Here is a 27,583-nt window from a genome sequence, read left to right as displayed (position 1 = left end):
TTTATAAAACAACACGTTTGTGTGAGTTCATCACCAGGCACGCTGGGGCCACAGTTTCATCCTGTTCTCCTCACCCCATTTCTCAAAACTCCCTTTCCTAGTGCTCATGACGCTGTTCTGTGGCTCGACAAGTGACATGTCAAGACCAAAGTGTGCCTGGCTATCTGGCAAAGCTGTGTTTTTAAAATTCAAAATTTAGAGAAATGAACTGAGAAGGGCAACTTTAAAAATGCCTTCAGAAGGCATGCTCACCCCTTCCTTCAGTGTATGGAGAAGTTTTGAGGCATAGGCTTCATCTGAACCAACTGTGAGACAATATAAGATCATCTTTTCCAATACTTTACTCATTTCAACACAGTATTATAAAGATAATCTACTCTGAAAACATTTGCTAATAATAACATGCAAAAAAACAAACCAAACCAAAACCCAAACCAAACCCCAACTCCCTTCTATACAGAGATGCATATCCAAGCACTTACCAACTGGCACCTGTAAAATGAAGTCTGGGGTTTTGTCATAGCCCTTTGCACGGAGCTGATCCTCATCTGCAGGAAGAACAAACACTATCATTTATCGAGGCACTCCATTAAAAAGACAGCAATATAATTGCTTTTCTTTCTTAAATATGTGTAAAAATTACTAATGCAGCCATACGTGTCTTTCTTATGCGTGCAATGCCATGTCAGAATAAATGAATTTTCTTCCCAAAACTGAATCAGAGATACAAGAATGCTTCTTTGTCCTTTTTTGCATTTTTATGTCTTTATTATAAACATCATTAATCCAAGCTGTCAAGAGCTACCTTTTTTTGGGTAATTGAAAATTCTCAAAATAAATATACTTATTGATGGAAAGTAAAGAGAGCCGCTACAATGGAAGTCACTATTGCTAGTAGTCAATACTGACAGTTTACAGTAAGGCAGAAGCATGGTAGCCTTTGCAACCAGGAAATGAACGCTTCTGTTAAAGCAGTCAGGAAACTCTGATTTAAATGAATAAAAGGAAAGGAGGGAGAGGGAGATCTCCACAGTCGGTTGTCTTGTTTAATCCCTTAGGTATACAACTGTTTCTCTGATTGGGAGTTTGAAGGCCTGAAGTCTGTATGTACATCCAAAAAGCAAACAGGCTTGAAAATATTTTCTCTGTCTTTTCAACTTCTTCTGTAAATATCAATGACCCTGTTGGAAGGGAAGGAAGCAGAGAAACGGAGACCCAGATAAAGTTGGAAAAACTAGCAAGGGGCTTGGAAGAAAAAAAAAAAAAGAAAGAAAACAACCCTCCTAGTATTTTCTAAATGCTGTCCTTGACTTCTAATGGCATCACGATGTGATTTCTGAAACAGAGAGTTCTCCATTAGACTTTGGAGTGACCTGGTCATTCAATTCCAGGCATGGCTTTCTGTCTTCACCCAACCTCAACTAATGGCCCAACCAAGTAACAAGGAAGGCCGAGTGGTCTCTTAACACCTACTGGGCTGTTGACATTGTCATGCATCCCATTGGCCTTCCTGCATCAACTTTGATTAAAATTAATGGCCCATCCCCAGTGTTGGGTAGCTTATTTCCAATCCATTTGTCAGCCCAAGACAGTGGTTTCACGGCCAGCTTTGAGAAGCTCTGTTTTAGAGCATTCTTGTGTACATCCTGAAAGGTCAGCATTTTAAACATAAATAAGCTTTTAATGAGAAGACACACATTAAAGTAGATATCTAAGTGGAATGCTGTTAGAAGTTGGTATTTTTACCCAGATTTAGAAGGCTTGATGCTAGCATTCAGAACAGTTCTCTCTCTTTGAAATACAAAAATACAAATAAAAATGAAAATCAAGCCGTTGAAATAATGAAATACAAATCAAACTAAGGTTAATTTTTAAAACAAAAGGATTTTGAAACTGGGCTACAAAAATAGAGCAGAAAATTTCTACCCTTTAACTGTACTCTGACCAGGAAAACTTTAATGAAAGAGGTATTTATTGAAATCAACCCTAATGTTTTGAGACACATGATGGACAGTTTTAAAAGCTGGTTGACAGTAACAAAAAAAAAAAAAAAAAAGATAATATTTCATTAAAACTACCTTAGTTTCCTCAGCCTATGTAGATGTTAAAACAATGATATGCTTCTGACAACAGCTCAGAACAAAACTTCAAAGGTCACTAAGCAATCCGCAAGCACACTCAGACCCCTTTAAAAGCAGAAGCACACTGCATGGTGCAAAATAACCCACGGGTCTGCAACTCCATGGCTTCCCTCGTGTGAACATTTAAAATCCCAAACTCCAAACCTGGCTACTAGATGAAGCTAGGGGATGGTCCCATCTTTTTGTAGAGAATTCCAAAGTATCAGGGGACAAAGGCTCAGTCATACGTCTGTCTGCCTTCTCTCCCCTCTCTTCAAGTCCTTCCATATTCTCAGTATCTATGAACTTGATCCTATACTGTGCCCAGCATAGCCTCTTAATATCTGAGTCCTTGCCAGTGTTTCTTATAATAAGAGGTTATTTAAAACATCTGAAATGCTCTTTCTTTTACTTACAAAACAGTCACTGCCACACCCCTTCATTTCATGCCCCCATGTAGGGGTGCCCCAACCCGCTTATTTTTTTCTTAGAAAGGGAGGGGATAATTCCATGATGTTGAGAGGCGAGAACGGTGCAGAGGAGAGAATAGTGCGAGTCTAGGCAGAAACACTGTGAACAGGCGGCTCACTGGGTTGGGCCTCACGGGCAAGCCTACCTACGGGCAAGCCTACCTACGGGCAAGCCTACCTACGGGCAAGCCTACCAACTGAGACTGACCCAGCTTCCTGCCTTTATGCTACGATTCTTTCTTGGCCCTAGGATTTCTGTTTTTGTTTTGTTTTGTTTTGTTTTGTTTTTTCTTTTCTTTTATTGGATATTTTCCTTACTTAAAATTCAAATGCTATCCCTTGTCCCAGCTCCCCCTCCCTTTCCCCCTCCCCCTGCTTATAAGAGGGTGCTCACCCACCCACTCCGGCCTCCCTGTCCTGGCATTCCCCTACGTTGGGGCATCGAGCCTTCACAGGACCAGACCCTTGATTTCAAATGGGTTCCTGACAATAGAGCACTATAGAGGTTTAGAAAACCTCCAGGTAGACTTGAAATTGGTTGGCAGGCTGCACTTGCAGGAGTCTGAAGCTGTGTGCTTTGTTCTGCCCTTAGTTCTTTCTATCCACTATGTGCTGGCTCTTCTGCAGTGACTGTGCCCACAGGCTTGGACACATTGATGTTGTTGCTTAGAAGACCTGACTCTGGTGTCCCCCTCACTACCAGCATACTCTCCACATGTATTCGATGCCTCGAAAAAAACAAGTAAATTCATTAAACGCACATTTTAAATATTATTTATGGTTTCTGTAAAGCCTACCTAGTTGGGTGATTTCTTTTTTTGTAAATTTATTTAACTCCTTAGGCATAGATAAAGCACAGAGGCAGTGATGCTGGCCCAAAGTTTGAGGTTTCTTTGAAAGTCCTGTGGTTCTCCAAATGTCTGAACCTCAACTCAATGTGGCTGTAAAGGACAGAAGTGACCCCTTCTTTAATAATTTTTCTTACATCAGTAGTGTTTTAAGTAACACCTCCCTTATCTGGTCTTTAGATTTGAGTAGAATCTCTCCAGAAATCCATTCTGAACAGAGGACTGTGCTATTGCTGGGTAACCATGATCACATTCCTATTTCTTATCTGACTAGTGATCTGTGCAGATATTCCCCTCCACTAGAGACAGGTGTGCAGTCTACATTTTCTGCAAGAACTATAGAGTTCATAGAGATTCTTCAACTTTACACACACTTTAGTTAAGTCGTTAGTTACTTCAGATTCTTGTCTCTCCCTAGTTGAAACTAGATGCCTACTCTCTCTTCAAAAAATAAAAATAAATAAATAAAAATAAAAATAAAATGAGGAAAGGCAAGAAATAATATTAGTTAAGAGAAGAGAAAACCGTGCGAGCAACAATCTGAAATACTATTCTTAGTACCCTTGCCCCATGAGTTCTACTGACCTTAATCAATGAGCACAGCAGACAGGAAGAAAGACTTTCCTGGCTCTAGGTGCACGTATAAATCTATACATTTCACAGCTCCTAAATTCACTGATCTTATGGTCTGTTTCAGCATCAAAATAAATATAAGAATATTATCACTTATAAGCCTTCACATCCACAAAATGAAGAATTATAGATAACAAGTACCTCACAAAACTATAAGTCTGTGCTAGTCAAGTGTGAGAGAGGACTGCACCCACATTCTAACTAAGACATCCGAAAAGAAGCCCAGAGAAGTTAAGTTACCCACCAAGACTTGGATTTCTTAAGTAGAAACGACAGTAGATGAGAGCCCATGTCAACCCAGTCCTGCTTTGTCCTCACAGACTCTACATTACTCTATAATTCTCAATTATGGCAATAATTAAGTTGGAACATGAATGATAACTTATGAAGAGTGAGGGATTCTCCTTTTCCTTCTGTGTGATTGGTGGGTGGCCACGTCAGATACCATGCAGAGGAATTCGAGCTTCAGAAGTCCTCCTGTCCTTACATCTCAAAACTCAATAAAACTGTGTCCACAGAGGAAAGAGATTTTTAAAAACTACTTTTAAATACTATTTCAACTATATAAAAACAACACAGGTCTCTGTTTATTTTTCCATCATCAGCCCTGTTCCTAGATGCTATTTTCAAAGGGGATCACACATGCGTAAAGAACATTGTGAGCGCTTAATTTCAACGGCCCTTGAATTATCTCCTTGAAATACCCAAAATATCCAAAGCAATTAGCTACTAATTACACAATTCCTTTGTTTAAAATAAAGGGCTGAATTTTAGTCAGAGAATAAGACACATCTGAAACTAGTTAAGATATACTTAAGAATCATATTTAAGACTATTAAGAAAATGTTTCCCTTAACCTGTACTGTTTTATTACAATCTTTAAATTTAAGATATACATCATTTCCAAAGAAATTGTACAAATTCCAGTTTGCAAGACCTGAAAATGAGAAGTGATACTCTGAAGTGACCCACGGTTTTCTTAATGGATAGAAACTACTAAATAAACGAATGGTTAAAAGATTCTCATTTAAAACATTGTACAGGTTTCTAAATTCAGAGAGAGCCCAAAGCAAATACATCAATGCAATTAAAAAAAAAACAAAACTATAGTTTATCTTTTCTACGCTAGTATGTCATGTGCCTACATCACATTTTCTGGAACATTCAGTGCTTAGAGCTGCAACCTTTCTTCTCTGTATGTTCCCTAAGAAGTCTCACCATCTTTTCTGCTGAAGGCATTGGTAGGGCTTCAGTAACAGCTGCCATTATGATATACAGATGGTGTAAGTGTACACAGAACACAAACAATGAGTGGCAAGACTACCTCGCACAGAAATGAAATCTTTACCAACGCCCAAATTTCATTACAACTATTCATTTCAACCTCTTCCCCAAAGTCCCTATCAAATAAGGACTGCCAATGACTACTCTGATCTTATCCTCTGCTTATGTCTTGAGGGGACAATACTAAGGGAAACTGAAGATAGGAAACAAGTAGGAGGTCCAGAAGCTGGAGCAGTGTGAAGAGGAGCGAGGTAGGCTGTCCTGGCTGTGTGTGGAGCGGGGAGACAGAAATGTCAACGACAGAGCAAATCACTGGAAATGATTTCCTCCAACAAGGCCACACTTCCTAAAGTACCACTCCTTATGGGCCAATCTTTCAAACACTACAGCAGACAAATGAGACACACCCTCACAGGCTACTGGGAGGGTAGTAGGTTGTAATGTAGACTCAGACAGTTTCTCCTTCAAAAACATAGAGCCTGTGCCAACCTCAAAATTCTGATGAGTGGCAGAATGTTAGCCTATCTTTCCTTGCTTTTTCTCCCTGAATTGGTATCCATGGAAGAGGCATATTCACTGTTGCAAGACATAATTAAGAGTCCTTACTGGAACAAATATATCCCTACATATGCAAATCTGCAATGTAGACAGACCACAGAGTCAATCCAGTAGTAATAGTAAATGATTTGACTCAGGTACACTCTGAGTATGGAGAATAAACATAGAAACTGCAGTTAATTCACTGCAGAGAGAGATTGCTTTGTTTGGATTCCCTGCAACTGTCCTGCCTGGCATTGCTATCCCACACTATGATTTTGCTAGGTAGTCAGTGACCTGTCCCCCAGCCACTCAGCTCTGAGTGGACACTGGACCAGAGAAGCTGACATCAGAGCCCTGTCTGTGATTTTGTTTTGAGGTGACAGGACAACTCTTTTGAGATTACAGAACTAAGAAATAAACTAATTATACCTGTCAGTGGCCATCTTTGCTTCCTGAGAAGGAGGGAAGCACTGGAAAGTACACATGCCAAGGACGCGGGCAGTATGGGTGACACAGACTTGTCTTCTGAACACCAGGCACACCTAAAGCAAAGTGCTCTCCTTGGCTGTTGCCAGGTCTGTATTAAAACCAATTAGTTCTTTGGGTGAGCAAGTGCAACAGTGCCTTTGGATTTCTGCCGCTAACAACCAAGAGTTTCCAGAAATTGTTAGTGGTCAGGAAAGCAGAAGACCGGCAGGCATGCTATCTAACTACAGTGACAGCGAGGGAAGGGCTGTGGGCCTGGAGCAAGTAGTCATAGCATCACCATTCTTTGGTGTTTCAGAAAGAGAGTGTGTGTGAGTTCAAACAGCAGAGAGTTGTCTATGGTTCCCCTCTCTTGGTTCTAGAAGGAAGTGTACACAAGCATATTTGAGAACAATCTCTTTTCATTGCAGTGTCTCCAGGAAGAGGGTGGAACACCAATTATCTATGCCCCTAATAGCACATCCCTGACACTGCTAAATCTATCTTCTTTTTAACCTTCCAATAGACAGGCATTTAAGTGGTTGATTCCTTATGAAAAAGTATCTAACCATCTCTGCTCCCTACAGCCTACATAATCTGTTTATTTCTATTCTCCTATCACTGCTAACATCTGCATGTAAACCACCTAAGTACTCTCTGCCTCACCTGCTCTTGCTGCCTGCTCCTCACCCGAAATCATAATCCCGTCTGTCACACTAAGATCACTGCCCTAGCGCAGCACCCTTGTTTCAAGGTATGGGAGGAAACAGCAGGAACAGATGAACTCTTAGAAACAAAGATCCTAATTTCTTTGGGCAAGGGACATCCTTCACTAAGCCTATTTAATTTTACACATTAGACCCTCTTGGAGTCCCAGAGAGTAATACATGGATGCTCAAAATGCACCCGCATAAAATATGCTGGTTTGTCTAAACATGGGGGGAAAGGAGTGAGGCAGGGCTAAAGTAAGTGCCTCTCAGGTGTCACTCAAAGTAATTGTTAGTGTCTACTAACGGGGTAACATTTGCTAGAGAGAAGAAAATACCTCCAGAGCCGTCCTTATTAAGTCAAACTTTACAAGAGTTTGCACCCAACAGTGGCTGTTGGAGGCACTAATGAAAGTCCCCTTGACCTGGAGACATGCCAACCTGTGCTGATGAGTGGTTTCTCTTCTGTCTCTGGGATGAGTTCTTTTGTATTTTTCCTAGAGGTGCAAAGGCTCTTACTCTCCCATTGCTGTCACCATTTCTTCACTATATTCCACTGCTCTCGGCCCAAAGGTCTCAAAAGTCTCCCTGAAAGCGAGCCAACCCCTCCCCTCAAAATACAGAAAAGCTGGAGAGAAGGTACAGCATCGCAAAGCATGGTCTCACGGAGCCCTTGGAGGCAATGTGGAGGAGCACAAATGCTTCCTAGTGGACTTTAAGCAGAGTGTTCTCTGTGCACTTGAACTTAAAGGCGCGTGCAGTTCCTGATGTGTTGGAGACTCTATGCTAACTACTCAGTACTGAGTCTAACTGGGCGGCCTGTGGAAAGAACTGCTCACAGACACTGAGATCTATACAAGGATTTCCTGGAAGTTTGCATACTTGAGTTAACTTTTAAACAGCGTTTTTAAAACTCTTCCAGCATTTTTCCATAACAATCACTTAAAAGACTGGTGAGCTCAGTGCAAGAGAGCCAAGCTGGCAAGTCAGAGAAGCCATCCAGGAAGTCCAGGAGGAGGTCTGTTGAAAGCAAGCTGCGGAATACACAAAATTCTGCCTAACACAACTTCATTAAGAAACACTTAGGAGACAGCAGGTTTTTTTGTTTTTTTTTTTATCTCTAAAATATAGCTAGTAGTTTTTAGTATAAAAATAATATATGAATGCCCCTGTTGGCTTTTAGTGTAAAAAAGGAGACAGAGACAGAGAGAGAGAGAGAGAGAGAGAGAGAGAGAGAGAGAGAGAGAGAGAGAGAGAGAGAGAGAAGGCAAGAGAGAGCTCAACAGTAAAGACCAAGGTTTATCTCTAGCTCCCATATAGAGCAGCACACAACCTCCTGTAATTCCAACTCCAGGTGATCTGAAGCCTTTGCTGTTGTCCTCTGTGGGCAGCTGCACTCATGTGCACACGCCTACACACATGCACTTAAGGACAAAGTAATTAAAGTACAACTTAAGTTTAAAATCACCCCAAGCACATTTATTACCACTGGAAAGATACTAGGTGCATACCTGCTAAGTAGGGTACACAGACAGACCCACACTCCCTCTGATCCAGGGATCAGGGCTCTACAAAAGCAGGACCTAACAGATGTATCCTTAGAACAATATTCAGCTCACTTGCTAACTTGTGAAATAAATATCACTTCTTTAATGAAATTAAGGTTATTTATTAATCTTTGAAGTATCTTATTTCAAACACTTATTTGGATAATATGAAACAGGTAAGTTTTTAAGGCAGGATAAATCTGTAAGAGTATATTTCCAACCATCAAGACTACCCTTCCACCACACTCCCAGTACTACAGTGCCTTGCTATGTCCTATGTCACTGAAACTGCTCAACTGCTCAGCTAATAGCTACAAGACAAGGAAACTCAAGACAGAACTAAGGCTAGAAAAATACTAGTTTTCTTTTCTATTGGTGAGAGGTAGAGGTCAAAGAAAGTACAATGGGTGGAAATTTTACAACAGAAGAAAATGCATAGAGGAAAGTCATGAGCTCTAAAGTATAAAAAATTAATAGTTAATAATAAGAAAGGCTGTTTTACAAACCTAGTATAGATTAGAAGTAGAGTGGGGAGGAGAGAAAGAGACAGACAGATAGACACAGGAAGAAAGAGAAATTATTTTTGCCTACTAAAGACAGAGGCAAACATTTACAATGTCAGTAACAACATTCAAGGAACTGACAAATAAGCAAGAAAAAATATGGTTGGAGTAGCCATCTGTTTATATACTGATATTGTCCCATACTGCTTTTAAAATGATCATCTATTTGAGTTTGCCTGGCACAATACTTTGCAGCTAATTAATCACTCAGGAGGTATTTATAAAGTAAAAGAACAATAATTCTACACAATACTTCATACAAGATTTAAATTTTCATGTTTTAACTATAAATAAACATGTTAGCTTGCTGCTATATTAGAATACTTAGAATGCATAGAATAAACTAACAAGTGTTTGTATTCTGATGAGGAAATACTCCAAACAGAACTGAAATTACTGTAAGGATTTGTCTAAGCTTACTAATAGTCATTTTTTTAAAAATATTAGTTAGGTATCTTCTTAGGGTATTGTTAGGTACCTATTTCCTCAGAACTGACATACTCCATCTTCCAAGGAAGGAGACAGTATCCTAAGACTCAGAAAGCTAACAAAACTTGAAAGGTTCAGCAAGTTGCAAGATCCACAGCCACTCCCACAGCTTATAAAAGCAGTGGAAACCTGCCTGGGAGAGGAGCCTTCCTTCAGTTGAACTGACTGTATGTTTTATAGTGAGCTCCAGCACAAAACTTTCTCGATCACAGTGGGGCAGACTTTTCTGTGATACAGCTGCCTCTGAGTCACACAAGCCTGTAAATAACTCCAATAAACTCACTGGTTCACTGGTTGAAGCAGGAGTTGCGTGGAACCCATTCTTTGGTGTTTCACTGATAACCTATCTTGTGAGATCAATGTTTGTTCAAGCCACACCAAGCAAAGTCACACTACAGAACTGGCGCTCAAACAAGGCCTACCAGAATTGATGGTGAGTTGGGCGTGGGGAAAGCAGTTACACAGTCTCTGTAATGGGGAATCCTATGGTATCTGTCCTCTATTTTGAATGGTGTGACATACTTCTTTGATGAAAAGGGACTATGGGGATGCTCCCCAAATGGCTAGTGAAGTTAACAATACACAGCAATTTCTGAAAGTAGCATGTATGGACCAGGATCATAGCAGGCTGTTGCCTGGCCTTTGTTTGGGCCATAAAAGATGCAACCGAGTCTGAGCTGTTTACCTAGAAAGAATCTGCTTGCAGAAGAGAGGAATTTCAGTGAGAAAAGACACAAGTAGAAAAATGGAAGATGGATGGATGGATTGTAGCAGGCAGGATGCAAGGAAAAGGGAGAAGAACATCTAATTTGTTTAGACCAACAAGAATTCCAGCAACAGATAATTTGTTCCCATTTCCTTAAAGAAAACTCACACAACCAATACATTTCCATCAAATAATTCACCCAGAACAGAATGGAATATATAGGACCCACCAAATTCAGTATTTAAGTATTCCTGTACATTTATGCAACTGGAAGCAGTTATTTGACCATATAGTAGCATTGGTATTTGTGACTTGAAGTGAGTCTAGTCAAACACACTCAGTTCCAGTTATCTGAGGTTCTAGACTTAAGTTTCGGTCACATCTAAACTCTGTGAACTTCTTTCCCATTGAAGTTTGCTAGTCCTCAGGGAGGAAGTGAACAGAAGTTAAGCTAGACAAACACGTGAGGCTGAGGGGGTGTGACTGTCCATTGGTAGATGGTACTGAAGAATGACCCCAATGAGCTCAGTGAAGACAACTACAATGACCTGCATCTGGATAATGGGTGGATCATACCGTTATAATTTTATCAGAACACTATGGTTCTAAAACACGATAGAGTGCCTCATGGGCACCAATTGTAACTAGCTCTGAGCTGATAACCCACTTTATTTAGCATTATGTGTTTTTAAAGGGAAATTTATTCACATACTACATTATTTCCAAAGGTTATACAATTGACTTGCCTGTTTCATATGAAAACATTCAGCTGTTCCCACTATCCAAATTTAGTAACTGGAGACCACATTCCTAATTTATCAACTTTCTTTAACTTTACTTAGTGAATATCTGTGATCATTCTCAGCTTGCAGCTCACCCTACTCCACTCTCCTCTGGGTTGTGAACTAAACAACTGGGCAGTATGAAAGTTTTAGCCTAGCTTGTATGGATTTAACGTTCCTTCACCAGTGTCTTGTCCATTTTACAATAAAATTAAGCAATGGAATATGTTTTCCCTTTTAGTCCCTAAAACTATGCGATAAAGTTTCTTCGAGGGCTGCATGAATCTGCTCACTAGCACGACTGCTGTTGATCTTTCGTTGCTTGCCACAGACACAACAGAGGAGAAAAATTAATGCTTTGTTGGGTGCTTTATGGTTGGGATGCCCCATTATTACATAGATGTTGTTCCAGGCTCTGTTTCTGACAATGAAGAGATGAAGGAAATAACATTGAGCAGTAAAATTCTCTACAGGGTCACATCTGAATGCAGACATTGGGGGATTTTGAAAAATCATACTAAACCTATGATGCAATTAATACTTGGCAGGAAAGCAATAAAAGCTTAATATTTTGCTTTTCAATAACAGGACTTTCCAGTATGCGGACATGAACATACCTAACATGAATTTTTCTAAGTATTCTCTTTAATATATAAAGCATTTTATAGACAATATTTCTTTGTTTCTTTCTCTCATAAGGCTTAGATTATGGTTAATATCTCATGACACCAAAAGTAATACTGCAACAGATATTAAAGCATTTTTTCAGCCACTTATTCCATAAAATATTAATTGCAAGCCTGTGAACGTGCTGTCTATATAGGGGAGTGGGTCTAAATCAATAAAAGGTAGCATGCGCAACATCAGCCATCATCCTCTCTTTCCCTTTAGTACATGGTACGTGCAGGTGGAAGACTGAAAATACTCATCTTTAAGTACCAGTGAAGACACTATAAGTCAGAGAGAAGGCTAGAGCAACACTTACCTAGGAACGACAGGTTTTTCTTCAGAAGCAAGTCTCTCAGCAGGACTTCATGCTCATAGCCAATAGCGCTAGACATTTCACTTAAGGAGGCAACACACACACAGAAGGGCGTAACGGGAAAAGTTAATACCAATTATATATAATATACTATACTCTACTATATGTTGAGATGAAATGGAGAATTATGGTAATTATACACATGACTTTCTACCCAGATTACATCTTTGAGGAAGGAAATTTCTATAAGCATTCTCCCCAAGAATTTTTTTTATAACACTTACATACCTTGGCAAGAAATGATTCATAAATCACTGACTTTAATTTCTTCTAAAATGAGGGGAGTCGCTTAAAATATATATTTATTTATGTTACAAATAAATAAACAAACCTCTAATTCAACTTAGTACATGTTAACTAAACCCTCACTGAGAACGAGAAAGTACAGTAACTAACCCAGTCTTTGCCCTAATGGTTTCCAATCTTACAGTCTAGAAACATCCATTTGCCAGTCATCAGCTCTGGCTTTACTTCCTGTGGTAAGAAGCCCCCCCCCCCCTGTGTGTGTGTGTGTGTGTGTGTGTGTGTGTGTGTGTGTGTGCGTGTGTGTGTACATTTTTAAGCACACAAATGCACATGAACAGATGTTCCCAGAAACATATAAACTGTTCCAGTGCTTTCTTGATGGCAAGCATCATAACAAGTCATTTCAGCATGTTATCTGATCCTCACAAGTATAAAAAGCTTGTTTTACAGATGAGGGGAGTGACTCAGAGAAGAAAACGCACAGAGGCAGTCAATGTGTGGGAAAGCCAGGGAAGAGGGGTTGGTGGCACAGCACAACCTAGTGTCTACCTAGCTGTCTTGACAACCTGAGTTCCATCTGAGGCAGTAAAGGAGAACAAAACAAGTAAACAAGGCAGGAATGAGCCCACTCCAAGGCCTGAATTCGATCCTATTTTTCCCAAAAGCATCAGAATTATATAAATACTTGTTAATACTTAGTGATTCCTAAGGACCATGTCGGAAGCCTTTATGCTAAATACTGACAGCGTTAAATCTACACGACAGGGCCGAGAGTGGATAGATGATCTCAGGTTCACGGTCTCAGTCATGTAAAACATGGTTCAGCAACGCTGAGGATGGAGCTCAAGGCCTACGACTCATAAATAATGAAGCCAGTGGCAAAACTTTGAAGTTTGTTCTCTTTTGTGAAGGAAAGAGATGATACCAAGTCTCCAAAAGTCTTACGCTCTTTTGGTCTGTCAGTTCTTCTGAAAGCAGTTAATAGAAGCAGTCAGAGGTATCTCCTTCACTGTCCACCCTGCCCAGCCCCGTAGCAGCACATGGGTACAGAGCTCCTGACACAGGGTTCTTCTGATCATGTATTGCAAGCCCTCAACTTAAATCAAAGGCAACTTATATATCACGAGTTTAAAAAAAAAGCAGAAAATTATCCTGCTCTCTATCAATGGGTTACAGGTTACTATCACTGAAATTCAAGAAACAGAGTCATACTTGTCCATGAGCAGAACAGGGCCAAGCCGCCGTAACTGCCTCTGCCCTGTTTTTCTTCCTTCTTCCAATGCACATGACTGCACTCATTTAATTATTAACTAGAAATAAAATAAAGGAAACAGAAAAAAATGCCAAATCACTGAATTCCCCCCTGTTTCTGAGTCCACTGAAGACACTTGATGCATAACTCTCAATGGTGTCTCACTACCCGGGTATCCCACATTTTCTACCTAAATTATTTACTTCTTTCCACATAAATGTGCTCTCACTTTTATTGTTGTAAATTATTTACATCTAAAATGTTGAATCATGAAATGGTGGTTACTGATGGTGGAGAAATGAAACCCACAGCCCGGGGCTTCCTGCACCATCTTTCCCCCTTCAGACCTTTGTCTAACAGCTCTGGCCTTGAGTCCCACTTAGGAAAGTTGAAGTGACTGCTTTTTCACTGAGTATGTTTGGTGGATATGAGATACAGAGGGAAATGTATGGGTGTGTAGATACCATATACACAGTTAATTAATCAAACAAACAAAAAATAAATAAATACACACACACAGTAGTCATGAAAAGAAAAGAAAAGAAAAGAAAAGAAAAGAAAAGAAAAGAAAAGAAAAGAAAAGAGAAGCACCCAGACAACCCATCCTCCTTACCAATGATTGGCGCTGTGTCACTTTAGTACATGACCAGCTTACTTTATTCTCTGTACACACATACCTCCTTGTAACATTTTCATAATGGAGTACAGAGGTTTTATATCTATTCCATCTACCAAATGTGTGCTTCCTTTGTATGAAACTGCTGTCGTACTTTAGTGAGAGTAAGCGAGGTAAACATTACCAAATTATCAGGATCACACAGAAAAGTGTTTCTCACTTATAAAGGAAACCAGTAATTTCATCCAGTGTGAAATAGAATACTTCCTGTTGATCAGTCGAGGGAATGTCTTCACAAGCTTATGTACAGTGTATGAAACTGGCAGCACTCCAATGCACGGGTACAGCCAGTCTCTCCAAAAACTTCTCAAGATGTTGATTCTGCAGTTACTGCCATCACCAATTTTAAATTTTGGAAATATATACTTCTTGATATAGAAACATGTAGAAGTATATGTTTCGTTTGATGATATAGACAAAAAAGATTACAAGGTCTAGAAAATAAAGCTTATAAAAGCAGCAATTTTTACTGGTAATAAGCATAATGGAACTGCAAAAATTAGAATCTAGTCAGTGAATATAATTTATATACATACATCATTATATTTATCAATTGAAATTATATAGTACATTAAATTCTACTGACAACATGCAGCCAAAAGAGAATGTGAATGATGGCAAAACCTATCTATGTATACAGGGAAAATATTCCAGACAGAATTTATAATGATCCATAAGCAGAAACACTTAGACATTGTCTATAAGGATACCTATTATTGATGTATGGTAGTGACCATGAGGCAAAACTTGTAAATAACCTCACAAGCCATTTTCTTCGCCAGCGATACAGCAATCTAGTTTCCCGTAAGCGTCTCAACTATTACTGAAAAATAGCCTCCTGGCATTTACAAAGCAGTTGACTTCATACTTTAGTCCATGCATATATAATTAGAGAGTTATATTTAAAATCAATATGCAATCCTTCAAAAGACATTATGCTTTTAAAACCTTAACTTTAAATTGATTTTTAACTATTTTATGTGCTTTGAAATTAGCATGTAATTCAGCCCAAGCCACTCTGAGATGGTGTCAGTTGTTAGATAAATGTGCTTAAGTTTATCACTGTGGCAATGCAAGGCTGGAGCGCCGACAACTTTTAACACTACCATTAATTTCACCCTGAAAATAGAAGCATACCTCCACTTTAGTCTAATAAAAAAAAAAAAGCCAGATGTTGACAATACCATGGTTTGCTTCATTTTAGCTTGGGGAATAGATCAGAGAATGCACATGCAAAAAACTACATGCTAGTTACTCAACATTTTTCCAAGAGGGCTCAGTTCATAGGTTATGCCAAATTGTAACTATGTTTTTAGGAAAGGAAGTAATTTTCTTCACAAAATATTTGAGCTGGGTGTGGCCCTGCACACTTGAGATCCAACACAAAGGAAAGGGAGGTAAGAGGAATGGAGCTGGGGGGTGGGGTGGGGCCAGCCTGGACAACATAGCAGAACCATGACTCAAAATATTTTTCTAAATGACCCTAAGCCTTTTGGAACCCAGAAGGATATAAATAAATATACACATACACAAACATATGCGCACATATGGATATGCACATTGCACACACATATATATGCACATATGGATATGCACACACATACTCAGCTCGCAAAAGAATCCAAGAAAACGGACTGTTGATCACTGAGTCACAGCTGGCCCCTCTGCCACTCCTGCTAACAGAATCTAGTCCAGGAAGTCTATGTTTTTTTAATGATCTCTACCAAAAACTTTGAGTATTGTTTAAGTAGGTACTCTTTTCCCTAAAGTGTTAACAGAATTCTCACTGTCAGGCCATTTTGTTTCTGGATCATCTCTCCTTTCCTGGGATTGCTGCCATTCACCAGCCTTATTTTAAGATGTAGACATTAACTCCTTAGGAAACTCAACAGCTTTAATGAGAAATGACTGGACATCTGCTTTCACGGCCTTAAAGTCAGTCCCAAGGGAAAAATTAGCATGGTTTCTCTAAAAATGTTTATTAGGGATCTAAGTGGCAGTGCAGATTGCAATCAGTATTTAAGTAAGGAGAGTACACTGCCCTTTAAAATGTGACAGTCTCTGGTGGCATTTTAATACCATCATCCTTGAACTCCTGGCTCTAAATTTATTCTAGAACATTCAACTGAATTTGGCCCATTTTCAATGGGACTTTGTTATATTTTAAAAAATGGCCACTGGGATGGTTAGATACATTCCAAGACAGTATGTTACCTGCCTAATGACTCTGCACCTTTAAACTCACTGAAATACCAAGCAGTTTGCAATGAGCATGGAGCTATGCCCCTGCTGAACTGACATCTTGCTGTGGCCTCGCTGATCCTTCCCAGGCGGTAGAAAAGAAAGGCCTGCAGTGAGACCCTCCAGTTGATAGAATGTAAAATAGAAGAGTATGAAATGTGTTTTGTGAAGCAGAACTTTATGTCAGGTTAAAGCTAGACACATCTCCTCCACCGAGTCTAAGCTCATCAATTGTGCACCTAAAATTTTATGGGGAAGGATACTGCTTGATGCAGTCCACCAGCGGTCCATAGCAACAGTCATTCACGATGCACTGTGGACAAATAAGAGAAGGGTGTTATAGGCTGGGGCGACTACAAACCCCACCACCGGAAATATTCTAAAAGCAGCCATTACTCCCCCAACCCCACCAGCACCCAAAAGAAAGCTATCAAAAGGCTACTCAGATTTAATCACAGAAAACAAAAATTACATGCTTCTTTATTTACTATTAAAAAAAAAAAGTAAAATGTTCTTCTCGAAAATACTGCGTTGCCATTTATGGTGTGCCCTGACCTCACTGATAGTTTATGATGACAGTCATTAAATGAGGTTTAGCGTCCTCTACTCTGCCAGGCAGATAACAACAATGCCACGGGAAGCAGCTGTGATCATCAATACCTGATAGACCTGGTTTGCTAGAACTCCATCTGGAATCTGAGAAGGGTCCCGCAGCATACTGTTTATAACAGACTTGGAGGCTGTAGAAGGAAAGAGATGAACTATTAGCAGACAGTCAACACACTTTTAATATGACAGGAGAAGTGACGGATACCTTTGTGCGCACAGATCCCGAAAAGGAAAACAGGACTGATAACGATCATTTTCCTGAGATTTTTCATTTAAGAGAAGCCTTTAATTAGATCATTTTTGCCAAGTATTTGTAAGCTACATTGCCAGATTTGACAGTGACCTGATTTCTTCCAAGGTAAATTAACAAGTCTAGACCTCAAGCATATGTCTATTTGCAGACACACCAGCTTCTGAAAAGCCAACTTTGGGGATGGGGGTAGGGGGGAATAGAAGAAAAATAACCACAAAAGATTTAACTGTTACAGGTAGAGATCTAATTTCTAAGCACCTGTACATACACAGCTTAGCTAAGACAGGCTAGACTTGTAGGCTTCAATAATGCTAATAAAAGCATCAACTGCCACTGGTTATGTCCATTCCACAAGTGAGCAATACAGGTAAGACTGGCTGATAACTGTAGGAATCTGAAACAAGGAAACAGTGTGGGAGAGTGAGAGGCTACACATGCACTTCTGTGCATGTATGAGCACGCGCTTGTGCATGTTCACAGTTGTCTTCCTGTAGCCACTATTTCCAGTACCCCTGACAAAGACTATAGGCTATGCATGCTCAATTTCTGTATATGAAATACTACAATATTTATATATAATGTACCCCCCAGGATCTGACATACACTGTCTCTTGACTGATTGCAATCTAACTCAATACAAATGGCATGTAAAACATTGTTATACTGTCTTTAGTAAGTTAGAAAAGTCTGTATGTTGAATACAATACATTTTTGCTCATGCCTTTCCCATCAGTAAATGATAGAGTCCTAGGCATGGAACTTAGGACAAGCATCAAGAGAAGGTATAAGTGAGGTGCAAAGTGTTGAGAAGCTAGGTAGGACGCCCCGGTCCTGCTTTGTTCCTGCTGGAAATCAATTCTGTCAAAAATACCCTATGGGATCAATGGAAAATATTTAGCAAAATGGCTTAGGGAATGACCCATGCAGGGACTGCTTGAATGCCTCTTGTACAATTATCTACTTAAGAAAGTTAGTGAAGGTCAGAGCTGTGTGCCATTTTGGTACTTGGATAATTTTAAGCTTAGTTCTTATTATCAAGGTCCTTCCCAGTTTTAGTTGCCTTGGGATACGGACAGATATGAGACATGCTTATAAACACCGTGGAAAGAAATAAGAAGACGGCATCTTCAGTGTAGAATTCATTCTAAAAAAAAATCCTTTAATCATTGTTTATGGAAGTTACATGACTAAGTTACACAATACTACTGATATATGTAACAGAAATTTGTAAACACGTGTTGGCACTATACGGGAAGAGCGCATATGGAATCTCAAAAGAACATCACCCAGTTAACCTTATCCAGGCTTCTCTTGCAACTAGTTCTAAAAACTAGCAAGCAGTGTGGTCCCTTGCATCCACTGACTTCATCTGTAGGAAGCAATACTATTTGAGTTGAGTATTCTAAACAGTTCTCAGGGGAGGCTCTTGAGAAAACAGCTGCTACATCATTCTGTTAAAGTTCAAGTAGTAGGCTGAACCAAGACTTACACATTTGCTGTGTTTTATAAACTTGGGCTGTCCTCAATTATTTTTGACAGAAATTACCATGGATAAGTGGTATGGATCCTGAGACCATGAGGCAGTAACCCATCACCTTACTTAGGAACAGATGATGTGGGAACAGGACTAGGGAGACAATAATGTGCCTGGTAAACCTGCCTACTTTCCTTAGCACAGTTTTGAAGTTCAGCCAGATGGTGGAGATCAAAGCAGTTGTTCACATGTGTGGTTGCCTTCTCTGAGGATATGTCCTTTGGTCTGCCACTCATTCACAGATGGTAATGGCACACTCGCCCTTCTACGTTACCCTGGGAAACAGCAGCCTTCTCTGTGCACACCTGGTCATGGGGTGCAAAGGTGGTGCAATGCAAACTCATGCCCATGTGAAGAAAACATTATTTATAGACAAGTGTGACCCAAAGTTCTGGCTACCAGAAAATCACTGACCTCTTAACAAATTACATGCAAATCTGTTCAAATAATTTTAAAAAGCTCTTTTTCAATAAGAGAGTCAATGCCCCAAGATCTGAGAAAAGTAGGTCATCTATATTGAGGGGGAAAGGGAGAAAATGTCAAATTAGAAAGTGATGGTTTTGATTTCATCATTTGAATGGTGCTTCTCAGAATCCAGCACTGTTGTCATAAGCTTTAAAAAAAAAAAAATCACTTTTTTTTTTTTTTTTGGTTGTTTGACACAGGGTTTCTCTGTGTAGTCCTGGCTGGCCTTGAACTCAGAAATCCGCCTGCCTCTGCCTCCCAAGTGCTGGGATTAAAGGTGTGCACCACCACCAAAACATCACTTGAGGGGAGATGCTTGCCTTTCAAGTCTTAGGACCAAGAGTTCAGTGTCAAAATAAATGTAAATGCCAAGTGTGGGTCTGCTGGCCTTCTTTTACAGAGTTGGAAAGCAGAGACACGGGGCCCTCAGAGTAAACTGGCAAACCAGATTAGCCATATGGATGAGCTCTTGGTTTGGTTAAGAGATCCTCTGAACACGGTGGAATCCCAATTGAGGATGATCTCCCACACCAACTTCAGGCCTCCACATGCATGCATGCTCGCACACACACATGTGCATACACACACACACACACACACAGACACATAGACACACAGAGATACACAAACACACATAGATACACACAAGTACACACTCTTGAAAATGGAAGAAAAAAAGCCATTTGAATATGTTGAAGAGAACATCACTTAAAACAAAGAGTGTTAGCTGTTTTTAATAAACAACCTGCAAACTGAGTTCTACTAATTGGTTGGTCAACGCAACCCCTAAACCCAAGGCTCAGGAAACACAGGAAGAGGTGGTGTTAAGACCATAAAAGTTATAATCAGGATGACTGCTGTGAGAATGCCCATCACACCTCAGATATCTGGCTGTCTAAAGAAGACCCACATAACAGCCACACAAGTCAGCATGGATCAGTAGAACTTCACAAGGCCACACTCGTAGGTGAAGAGCTACAGGCAGTCAATGACTTCTGAAAAGAAGAAAACAAAAGAACATTTTTTCCAGGGTTGCGCTCCTGAAAGGTCTTCTAATTCCAAGAGGTTGGGCCTAACTACATGTACGTAGGAGCAGCACTAACTGCACAGTGAGGGCCTCCAGCTCCTCCGACCATGGAGACAGGAGGCCCGTTTCCCCCCTCTGAGGCTCGTACTTCAACAGATGGATTTCTTCTTTTTACAGGGAAGGCACTTGGAGCCATTGCCACATGACCAGCAGAAGGCAGGCACTGGATAAAGAGATGGTAGCAATGTTTCAGCAGAGGCAGAATGCTTAAGACTGCAATGGAACTTACTAACAGAAGGAACTAATCCAGTAGAACAAATAACCACAGAGCTGCTATGTGCTTTGATCTATGTATCTTTTTCTTCAAAAGTTGGTTTAAGGCTTTTGAACATGAAGGCTATGGAGGTCTCAAACTCCATCTCCATGGGGATGAACCCATCAGTGTCTCTCCTGGGAAACTCTAACTTTCCCCTTGCTTTAGATGCCATTTTCCTTCGAAGCTGGGGCGGTCCTCTAGGCTTTAGCCCATCAGCTTCCTCACTATGTGTAAATGAAGCCGAAAGCAGATGGGTATCATCTGACAACCGGGACTCCTAGAGGACAAATTCAAGTCTCCTCTCTGCCTAGAAGCAATCAAGTACGAAACTGAGTAGTTGTTGAATAGGAAAACAGCGTGTAAGGACAACGGGAAGCCATCTCCAAAGAAGGACTGCTCCTGATGGTCAGAACTTATCTCTGGAAGTTTGCAGCTTTAGGACCACTGTACACCATCAGCTGGGGTACACCAAGCATGCCAATGCCTAATTCTTAAGCCTAAGCCATGATTTCACATGGTTCTTCCCCAAGCTTCTACATACAGACTTGAAAACAACAACTTTTTCCTCATCTTTCCCTTGGCACAAACTTTGAAACCTGTTGGATTCTTCTCTCGTTTGTTCAAGCCCTTCTTGTTTTTATAACCTTCATGTCTCCTTCATAACTTAGACTAGAAAGGACTCCTATTGTCTACCAATCTTTTGGTGACTGCTTAATTTCTATTTTATCATCTTTTTAAAAGAGATTGACCAGAATGCTACAATTTAAAATCATGCCACAGATAAAAAAAAAAAAAGTTAAAGGAAAAAGGAATTTTTAGACTAACCTAGTTGCTGCTGCTTGCTTTAGGTATCTGAGGCCACATGACAGTTAACAGTCTCAAAAAGATTTCAAATCTCCTAAAAGACAAATTATTGTACATTTCTGTGAGGAAATTTCTAGACAGGGTTAATTGAGGTGAACTCTGCTCTAAGTATGGATGGCGTCATCCCATGTGCTGGGATCCTGGCTAAACACAAAGGAGAAAGCAAACTGAGCATGCACCTTTGTCTCTGGTTCAGAACTATAGATGTAATGACCAGCTGCCTCATGGTCCTGCTGCCAAGGCCTCTTGGCCATGATGAACAGCAAGCCCCCTTGAGCCCCAGTCAACATTTCTTCCTCTCTTCATCTGCTTTCCTTAGGTATTTTGCCACGGCAATGAGAAAATAACGAATACAGGATTTTTATATATAGGAAGAATCAGTGTCATCACGAATTGGCAGGAGAGTCAAGTATATTGTTACTCGTGAAGCCGCAAGGTTTCAGATTTTTTAAGCTCAGCGTTATGTAGCTCTAGATTTCTGAATCTGATGCCTAGTTTATTTGCTTTTTAAAACTTAAAATGCTTGAAAGTTTTGGCAACTTCATCCTGCATACATGCATTCTAACTATGCTTTCTTCCCACTCTTTTACCTCTCGGTTCTATCCCTATCAACTGCAGCCCAGTCTCTATCCTAGATTCCTGACTTTTAGTTTTAGTGAGCCATCCGTGTAGCCACTGAATTAGGAGTATCCACTGGAGTCCCAGTGGTGTATGCACACGGAAAGGATGAGTTCTCTTTTGGGATGTTATCACCAGTACATAGTCCAGCAGCAAGGGGTGCAGCCCCTGGGTCCTTCCTCCACCCATGTCTGATTGTCAGTGGATTCATTCCTGTGCAGACCTAGTGCAAGCATCCACAGTTGCTGGGAGTTGGTGATTGCAATGACTGTCTTGTTCAGAAGAAAGAACTTAGTAACTCTTCCCTTTATCTTCTGACGATACTCTTTGTGGCCCCTCCTTTTCAGCGTTCCCCAAGCCTTAGCAGGTGGTGTAAATGTCTTATTCGGGGATAGCCCTCATCTATCTGTCACTTGTTCTCAGTACTTTGTGAAGCCATGAGTCTTTCCATTCATCATCATCCACCGGAGAGAGGCTTCTCTGATTAAGGCTGAGAAGAGAGTCTGTCAATATGAATAAACATAAATATTTACAAGGCAAAGACTTTATGTCAATTTAGCTAAATGATAGTCAGTTCCCCCATAGAGCCTATGATCTTCCCTGTCATATGTTCTTTAGTTTGATCTATATATGTATGTATCTATATATCTATCTATGTATCTATCTATCAGCAGCAGTAAGTGCACAGTACTGCACATGCATTCCCTCCTGTGGAATGCTATTGTCCTTCAAAAGAACAGTCAGTAAGGAGGGAGGAAGGGGGAAGAGAGGAGGGAGGGAGAGAGAGAGAGAGCGAGAGAGCGCAAACTAATAGTGCAAATCAGTATTGAATGTCTAGATCCTTTTTGCTTGACGGGTTGAGGCCTAGCTTGTAGGGTTCACAGCTGGGTAGGACCACTGGTGTCTTTTCTCCCCCATTAGCTTACATAGCACCTCTAGGATGATGAATCTAAACCTCCGTTCCTGAACGGGATCTATGAATCAAGTTTCAGGTTTCAGGATGGCCTAGAACTCACTCCGTACCTCCGACTGGTGTTGAACTTGCAGTGATCCTTCTGGGTGCCGAGATGACACGTGTGAGCCACCAAGCCCGGCTAAGGAAATGCTTCCTTAACCTTAAACTGCGTTTATGTATTCAGTAGGGGTGGAGCATGAATATCACAGTTTGTCTGGGGAACTCAGAGCAAAACTTCTGGGAACGAGTTCTTTTCTCTACCATGTGGGTTATAAAGATCAAATCCAGGTTATTAGACTTGATGGCAAGCTTATTTATTTTATTAACACACTTAAAAAAGTAAAGAACCATCTAAGAATAACTTTATAACCATTTCTCTCAGTCAGTCTGCTCTGCCATTCCACGTGTGCAATTCACTTTCATTTTAGGATTGTATGTTAAGTTTCTCCCTTCCCCTTCCTCCCTACAAGCCCTCCTATATTCTGTTCCTGGCTTTCCCTAAATCCATGGCCTCTTTTTTCCCATCAATTGTTATTGCCTACATACATGTATTTGTATATATAGATATATTCCTAAATATAACCTGTTGAGTCCATGTAATGTTACTTATATGTCTGTTCTCAGGGCTGATCATGTGCAGTTATAATGCCACAGATATGTGCATATGTTTACGCCATTCCTCCATGGAGAAGGTCTGACTCACTTCATTGACAGAGGAGTTGTTTGTATTAGAGTACTTCACATGCTATTCGAAACCAGAAGCATTTCTCTCAGGCGCTCTGTACAAGATAACAATTCACTACTTTGCTAAATAAGTGAATAAGCATACTGCCACACTGAAAGAGAAGGCTGCTAAAAAGTCCAGTCCTGTTTGTATTTGCAATTATTGAGGTGATTTTTTTTATAGCCAAGTACATTTGACTTGTGGTTTTCCTTATTAAGAATGAATGGGCATAAAAATTCATTCCAGAGAAAAAGAATAAGGAGCAATATAATACAATGTATCTTAGAGAGGTATTGAAAACATCTAAGCATGTGTACTGGCTAAAGGGTAGTGTTTATCTCTGACAGAAGCATAGGAATGGCTTTATTAGCATGTAATATAACTTTTGTAGCAATTATCTATCATTTTGTAAGTATTTTGTATTCAAGTCAAAATACTCTATCTCTTAAAGTAGAATGATGACTTTCCATTTTGAAATGTAAATGGAGCTGGTGAGCTAGCTCAGGAGGCAAGGATGCTTCCCGTCAAGCCGCACCTTCGAGCTTGATACCTGGGACTCACACGGTGCGGGGACAGAACCAGCTCCTGCAAACTGTTCTGTTACTTACACATATCACATGCATACAGGCATGCAGGTGCAGACACACACTGAATGTAAGAAAAAATTTAAATGTAAACAAAAAACTTTCAAGAAGTATTGAAAGTCATGCACCTATGTTGAAAGTCATGTATTATTATATACCTGAGTTTCTAGAACTTCAGAAATGCCGATTTCATATTTGTGCCATGTCAATGAGGAATGCTCACACAGGGAAGTGAAGCTCCCCAAGTGTCCATTTGCCTGTGCGTGCTCAAATGTGTGTGGGTACCTATACCTGTTTATACTTGGATACATGGAGGCCCGCAGACAACCTTGGGCCTTGTTACTTGGTGTTTTGAGACAAGGTCTCTCCTTGGAGCCCATTAATTAGGCTAGTGTGGCTGGCCAGCAAACCCCAGGGATCTACCATCCTCTGCTTCCACAGGGCTGGGAGTACAAGCACATGGCTACCATGCTGGCCTTTGACATTGGTTCTGGAGAATGAACTCAAGTCCCATGTTTGCCTGGCAAGCAGTTTGCTAACTGTGTCCCACAAATTTCCATTTCTAAAGAAAAGAAGAAGAAGGAGGAGGAAGAGGAGGAGGAGGAGGAGGACCTCAACGATGACAATGACGATGATCAGCAAGCATTTATTCAAGTAGCATACCAGGCACTACTCTAACTATGTCAGCTGGTGCTAGGGAGCAACTCAGTGGCAGAGTACTTAGAGAGCAGGCACAGTGCCCTGGGCCTGACCACCAGCACCACAGGAAACAAACAAGAGCCCCACAGACTTCACTTGTGTTAACTGACTGAAATTCTATGGTGTTCCAATGAGGAGGCAGTGATTGTTGTCTTCCTGTTAAAGAAACTCAAGAGTCTGCATAATCTGCCAATGTCTCACTCCCACTTAGTGACGAAGATATGGCTTGGCCAGTTCAGTCTGTTGGTTCCTTGGTTATTTTTCTCCAGCTCTAGTTCCATATTCAAAGCCATCTGAAGTTTACTGGATTAATGTATCCTTCCTGTTAGGGGAGCACCTAAGCCTTCCTGCAAGGCATTGTGTGCTCTGGGCCGAGGTGACACAGATCTCTTCTGCTGGGAGCAGCTTGAAAGTAGAGAGGTAAAGAAAGGACCCAGTCTAAAGTCCAAAAAGGAGAGGGACAGAAGACCTGACAAAGGTCGACATGGAGGTTCACAACTATAATTCCAGCACTTGTGAGGCGAGGACTCTCGCAGTACAGGACTAGCTTGGGCTCCACAGTATGGGAAAGCCTGGTCTACAGGATGAGACCCTGTCTGTAAGAATAACACATAAGCAAAGAACTGGAAACCTGACAAGATATTGAGTTCTTATGGTCTACAGAGGAAAGGAAATCGGACTCTCCTAACTGTGAGGCCACAGCGGCTGGCTGTATGGATGGCCAAGCTTACACTATTCAGTGGAGAGAGAGCAGGTCTCTCTTGAGACAAGACTTTCAGACACAGCCCACTTATTTATATCTTCTAGGTTTCTATTTGCTGGCAAAGACCCACACCACATCATGAGGTCTGTCAGAGTGTTCAATTAGAGAGAAGCTAATTCTAAGTCATTAAAACTGCTGTCCAGGATTACAGGGATTCGTGCAATGATAGAGTGCATAGGCAAGAACTAGTGCGTATTCCTGGCAAATGACCTCATCCAATTGGAAATGGAGAACCCAAATTTCTTTCTAAATTTTACAAGAGGTGCGGATAAGGAGTCTAGAGTGCACATTCACAGTAGTTAAACAACTCTGAAATCCACACACTTTCAGTACACTGAAAGAAACACACTTCCTGGGAACCAAGCCCATGTGACTAATTACAGCCAGGGACTGGCACTTCTATTTAGAAATCACTTTCTTCTAATTCTCTCGTGGGGAGAAGGGGAGATCTCAACTTTCAAGGAAAACACAGCTATTCAATCTCTGCCCATTATCCAACACAAGGATAGTCTGTACAGCTTTCTTATACTGTACTAGTTATCAGAGCTTGTCTGCCCCCTTCCCTCAAAGGAAGGTCAAGGTCCTATGTGTGAGGTGCTAGGAGCTGAAGGCAAGGTACAGGTCACCCTCATTCCAAGGAGAAACAAACAGCAGAATAATCTATCAGGTTTAAAAAAATATGCAGAGGCTTGAGTACAAGTTTTTAAGAAGGCCCATATTTTGATACCTTGAGCAAGTGAGTTATTCATTTAACTGAATAAGTTGGAACCCTGATCTAAAAATAGCCGTGCAATTAACAGTGTACTATATAATTAAAATCTGTATATCATTAAATTATGCGGACGTTAACTTCACTATGAATTCTTTATGTAATGAGACAGTTAAAAGATACATCTCTTCGGTTGTAATTAATCTTTCAGCTAGCTCGATGAACACAATGGCACAGGGTCCTGTGCCAAAGTGAGAGAGACGGGGTTTTACAACGAGTCCTGGGGCATGCTCGCAAGGGCTTGTGGAAACAAAGTGTGTTTGGGAAGAAGCACAATTAGTCTCTGAAGGAAAGTTACCAGTGAGCTCATTCTGTGTGTGTCACCCTTGGATGCCCCAAATGACAGACCAGGGCTGGAAACCACCTCCATTGAAAACATATGACATACATTTTATATCGTTGGAAAATGTCTTTGGTAGCCATGGCCTACAGAAGAAGAGTGGAAGAAAGGAAGGGGGAACCTAATACACTTCTGAGAACTGAAGAGATTACTTCTCCCGTGTAGTAATTAAGTGTAAATTAAAAGACCATTTAATTACATTTTTTGCTGACTTTAGCAGAAAAAAAAATTAATGGTCGCCAATAAAAATGAATATGAACCAAAAACATCTATAAATTAGGTGTCATTATGCAGAGGATAATAAAGAACATCCACGTTTAGACAATCGCATACAGCTGTGATACCCTGAGTTTAGGGACTGCTGTGGCCTCGTGAACTCCCCTCTTCCTGTTCCTGCATTATGAGGGGCAAGCGCTGACTGGAGAACAAAGTCCTGTCAGCAGACCGCCCTT

At 40.6% G+C, this 27,583-nt stretch overlaps 1 protein-coding gene across 7 annotated transcripts in view; it reads right to left on the bottom strand.

Moving 5' to 3' along the window:
• Positions 1–27,583, bottom strand: part of BC052040 (cDNA sequence BC052040) — a 197,868-nt gene that overhangs the window by 91,842 nt on the left and 78,443 nt on the right. For all 7 annotated transcript variants that reach the window (XM_017319079.2, XM_030251825.1, XM_006499845.3 and 4 more), the window contains 4 exons: positions 17,272–17,351; positions 16,875–16,924; positions 12,140–12,207; positions 483–548 (listed from right to left, as the gene is read on the bottom strand). In XM_017319079.2, coding sequence (XP_017174568.1) covers positions 483–548; positions 12,140–12,207; positions 16,875–16,924; positions 17,272–17,351 — 264 coding nt within the window. The remainder of the gene's footprint in view (positions 1–482; positions 549–12,139; positions 12,208–16,874; positions 16,925–17,271; positions 17,352–27,583) is intronic.

The sequence above is a fragment of the Mus musculus genome, chromosome 2 (genome assembly GCF_000001635.26).
Source record: "Mus musculus strain C57BL/6J chromosome 2, GRCm38.p6 C57BL/6J".
Taxonomy (NCBI): Eukaryota; Metazoa; Chordata; class Mammalia; order Rodentia; family Muridae; genus Mus; species Mus musculus.
Note: the sequence above shows the minus strand (reverse complement) of the source record. Positions and strands in the feature narration are given on the sequence as shown.